This window comes from Arachis duranensis, chromosome 4, assembly GCF_000817695.3.
Source record: "Arachis duranensis cultivar V14167 chromosome 4, aradu.V14167.gnm2.J7QH, whole genome shotgun sequence".
Classification (NCBI taxonomy): domain Eukaryota; kingdom Viridiplantae; phylum Streptophyta; class Magnoliopsida; order Fabales; family Fabaceae; genus Arachis; species Arachis duranensis.
This window is the reverse complement of record NC_029775.3, coordinates 26,801,502-26,806,449: the sequence shown is the minus strand read 5'-3', so window position 1 is coordinate 26,806,449 and position 4,948 is coordinate 26,801,502. Positions and strand designations below refer to the sequence as shown.

The 4,948-nt window shown below is 40.8% G+C and overlaps 1 protein-coding gene across 1 annotated transcript; it reads right to left on the bottom strand.

Moving 5' to 3' along the window:
* Positions 1-2,411: 2,411 nt before the first annotated feature.
* On the bottom strand, positions 2,412-3,485 carry LOC107483848 (uncharacterized). The gene has a single exon (XM_016104463.1). It carries the CDS (start codon positions 3,483-3,485, stop codon positions 2,412-2,414), a length of 1,074 nt encoding a protein of 357 aa, XP_015959949.1.
* Positions 3,486-4,948: the final 1,463 nt, after the last annotated feature.

Genomic DNA, 4,948 nt, shown 5'->3' with positions numbered 1-4,948 from the left:
TAAGCACTTCTTACCTCAGCCCAAATAAAGTAGGGATAAAACCCACTTGGAATCTATGTTGGAGTATCCCTAAACACCCAAAATCACAAGATTTCAACATTAACTACCCAAAAACGTGTAACAGTAGAGAATTTCGAAAACTGGGCAGAGATGAATGGAATACTCACCACGAAACTTAGATAGAATTGTAGAGGATGAGAAGAGCGACGTGTGGCCGCAAACGGCTCGTCAATCGGAGCTCCGTAGCTCAAGTTATGGTGGTTCGAAGATCAAAGAGAGTTAGGTTTTCTCTCTTCTCTTCTCTCTTCCCAATTTCAGCGCCCAACACCCCTTCTTTAGGGCAAAATGAGCTGAAATGCTCATAACTAATGTTTATATATGTTGGGTCTTGGGCCCACTTAGGCTCGGTTCACTTATTTTTGTCCGTTGGCCCAATTTTGGACCAAAGCCTTTAAGATTAGTGCTTTAAATCGCACTTCAAATATTTCTACCTCCCCTAATTATAATTCCTCATTTCTTAATCTTATTTACTCATAATCAATTTTCTCAGCTGTAGTACCAGACAGATCTCAGCCGGTACTTCCGGTCAAAATTCTACTGCGTGCTTTTACGCAGAAAACTATGTTTTCCGACTCGGAAAAATTCACTGAATCCAAATATCATATTTAAATCATCAAATTCCAATTGTCAAATCTTCCAACCATATTCTCTCCTACTTAACTTATTATTTAATTAATTTCGATTAGACCGGGTATTACATTCTACCCCCTAACAGAAATTTTCACCCTCAGAAATTCTATCCATCACTACGAGTACGCGATCATAGTCTGCCTTTATATCAAACGCATAATAGTTCCAAGGTCCTTTTTACTCTGCGCGCTTCCGTTGCCACGCTCTGATTTCTCTATTCCTGAGGGTCTCGGTCGTTCGTTCAACGCCGACCAACAGCCTCGTCCCTTACTTTTACCTTCTCATCAACTCACACCCTATTAAATCTCAAATCATGTCATCAATAAGATTGCCATCATCGTTAATCATAGCCATTATCCCACATCACTATAATCAATCAACGATCATCACCACACCTTAATCATATTCCATCACTATCTTCTCTCTCTCTCTCTCTGCCAAGCCAATTCCTCTAATCACAGTTCAACTCCAAGCATAATCTCGAAACTTACTTTCTTATTCTCAAACCCTCAAATTTCTTCATGACTTGCTGATATAAAGTCTCTGGCTTATCAATCAAAAACCCCTTTCATTTCTAGAAATCAAATGAGTTTGGAATAGCAAGTTAACAAAATCATAAGAGTTCGCATTTCCTTTAATAATCTATAAAAGTATTTGAAACACATCTCTTTTGTTAAAATTACTCATATCAAAAATCATCTTCAAAACCAAAACCAACACTCTTTGAAATTCTTGGAAAAAAATTTTCAACAGTACCTCTCCAAAAATTGGAGTTTACCACCTATCACGGGTCCCCTCAAACCAATCATCAGTACCGCATCAACATTTCGATTTAATGGTTTTCACATTCGTCTTTCAAACCAATCATTATAAATCTCAAACTATAACCAAGGTCACTATGACCAAACATCACAGTACTCATCTCTCAACACCACAACTTGCACTTTCTCATTATCTAAATCCAATTGTGCATTAATGATAATTTCCTCATCCGCTTTAGAACCATCAAAGCTCACAGCCGCAATCATTTCCAACTATTTGAGGATCATTACTTGCAGTAACCCACTTAACCCTTCTAGTATTCAAACATAAGTTACTATAGTAAACTTTTACAGCTCTTATTCGTAGCTATCCTGTGTTACTGCTTCCACAAGTTTCTGTTGCTTTATTCTGATCTCTCGTCTAGTACGAGCTCTATCACTTACTTCCTCAAGTACTCAACCACAACTTAGCATGACTGGCATTCACTAGATTTCTATCTATGATAGCCAAAACCACATACCAACTTAATCATACTTTTAGCACGTTGTTACCAATCTTTCGCTTATCAATTCCCAAACCGTCGTATTTAACGGTATCCCCCGTCGTTGTAGTGAACACACGACCTTGTTGTTGGCTCTTGGTAGTATTCCGGTTGACCTTCTTAGGACGTTTCTAGGACATATGTCCAACTCCTCTACAACCATGGCAAAGTCCCAATCTACCTCGACACAGAGTTCCCGAATGATGGCTTTGGCATCGCCCACCACTCATTCCACTCTGAGGTTGCTTTCCGTTAAAGGCCTACCTAATCATTTATGCTCACCAAACCTTCTAATAAGATAATTTAGGGTTATCTAGAACAGATCATAATTTTTATTCGACCATGTATTATGAGTGAATACCAGCCTTCAGTATTATCTAAAGTGATAAAGAATTAAGTTATCAGTTTTCTTATTACCTCAGGTATGAAAATCGAACCTGGCAGTCTCCCGGTCCTTCCGGTGTGGGCAATCTCTGACCAAATGTCCTAGCCTTCCGCAATTGTAACACAAACCCAAACCATAACGACACGGTCTATTTGGGTGATGACCTCCACATCTCTGACAGCTCAAAACATCCAAAGCAGCCACCATTTGTTTTTCCTTACCTTTTCCTTGGGAATTCTTATTCGTCGCAAGGTCATTTCGCCTTTGGAAAAAATGTTGTGGGTATCCTCTTCTCCTAAACTCATGACCCCTTGTTGGGTACTCTTGATTGTGCTCCCTACGGTAGGACTCCCGATGGTCATTCTTCGCCTCAATAGCCTTCCTCACACATTCTTCAGTAATACGGCTCTTGTTCACAAGTTCGGAGAAGACCCTAATCTCCATCGGTCCAACGGAGCTTAGGATTTCACTTCGAAGTCCTCCTTCATACTTAATACACTTCCATTCCTCGAAGTCTCCTGGGGTTCCTTGACACATACGAGAAAACCTGAATAACTCCTCAAATTTATCCGTATACTCAGATACGGACATTGTACCCTGCTTCAGTTGCAGTAATTCAAGTTCCTTGACCGTTCTAGCAGAATTCGGAAAGTACTTCTTATAAAATTCCACTTGGAAGGCACCCCAGGTGATAGGATCATTCCCCTGCTGCAGGAGACGTCGAGCCCCTTGCCACCAATGCAATGCTTTCCCCGTGAGCAGATAGGTAGCAAATTCAACACACTGCTCTTCAGGCACCAACTGCGCTTGTAGTGCTCGCTCCATGGCCTGAAACCAGGTGTCAGCTTCAGTCGGATTAGTGGTTCCCTTGAACTTAGGTGGATTAACCTTTAAGAAAGTTGCTAGTGTCATTGGGCCCTGAGCTCCACTTCCGCCATTGCCGTTATTGTTTATCTGTTGCCCAAGAGCCTCCGCAGTGGCCTGCATAGTAGTAGCCATATTCTCCAATGCCGCCATAAGGTTTATCGGGTTATTCGGGTTGATTTTCGGTTCATGAGTACTAGTACGATCTCTCTCATGTCCCCGACCGGGTCCACGAGGCGCCATCTGGTTCCTATACACACCAAACAATCGATATCAAGTTGATCAGTCTCAATATCGGAAGTATAGTGCTTCAAAGTACCAAAGGTACACTCATGAACTTCATGCTAGATGTATCGGTTGGATACCCTAACTAGCACAGGCACAAACTTAGAGTATGCATTGAAGCATAAGCAGTTCCATCCCCCAGGCTCACGAGGACGAACTGCTCTGATACCATAATGTAACACCCTAATATTCAAATCCTTATGCTCGAGTCATAAGTCAATGATCTTACGGTGGTACGACTCTCAGGTGGATTTTTAATATATAAATATAGGTAATTTTTGAAAGGAGTATTAATCGAGAAGCCTGAAAAGAGTAGAAATAAAATCGCGAAGACGTATCACTTACGTTTCGACAACGAAAAGTTAAACTGTTAAGCCGAACGCGATATACGGACAAGGCATAAAGGAGATTAAGAGATAGATAACAGATAGATATTTATAGCATAAGTAAATAGCCACTAGTCGCGACCCGCGAAGTTTAGGCCGGCTAGGGTACAATATGAAAGTAGTTGACAATAGTATATCCTAATCTCTCCCAAAGAAAACATAAGAGACTCTATAGGCAAGTTCCAAAAGAGTTCAATACATAATATAATCTTTTCAAAACAAAGGTGGAGAGATTTTAAGCAAAACACAAAGTAGAGAAAATAAATATCTTTGCCGTCTCTCAGGTGAACCACAGCTCACTTCTGAGCACCTGGACCTGTATCTGAAAAACAAGAGATATATACGGAATGAGAACCCCGGGCCTATGGGTTCCCAGTACGGTAAAAGTGTCAAATAAATACAATGCACTGCAATAAAAACTCACTAAGCATCCTAAACTCCTTTTCACCAGTATCCAGCCTAGATTCTCACTAATCCATAAATAGGCATCTGTCGTAAGGGGATACTAAATCTAGTTCATATCTCATATGATTCCCAACTCGCTGACTCTCCCACGAATCATATTCAGAATCATAAACAAAACCATGATCAATCGTACTGTCTCAGCAATTCTATATCAATACATCATACCCTCACCTGGAGCTAGCGAAACCACATCACTGCGTCTACCCAGCGAGCTCAAATCACCTCAACTAATGATCATCATCATCATGCAATCGCATCATCAATTCATCTCATCAAGAACAGCCCTCAACCCCATCGACACCAACACGAGGGGCCTCTCAGTTGTACAAACACAAGCAATACAGGCAAGTAATACACAATTAAGGTACAAGTAGAGCAAGTAGCACATAATCAGGTAACATAGCACATATAATGTAGAAATCCAAAACAAATAAGCAAACCCAAACAATTCAAACATATGCAAATGATGAATGCCTGCCCTATGGCTGATGATATCATCTGTCGGTTATCAAGCCAACCCGACGTGTCCAGTAGCTAACCCGGGCACAGTCTCTCTGTTGCGTATTAATA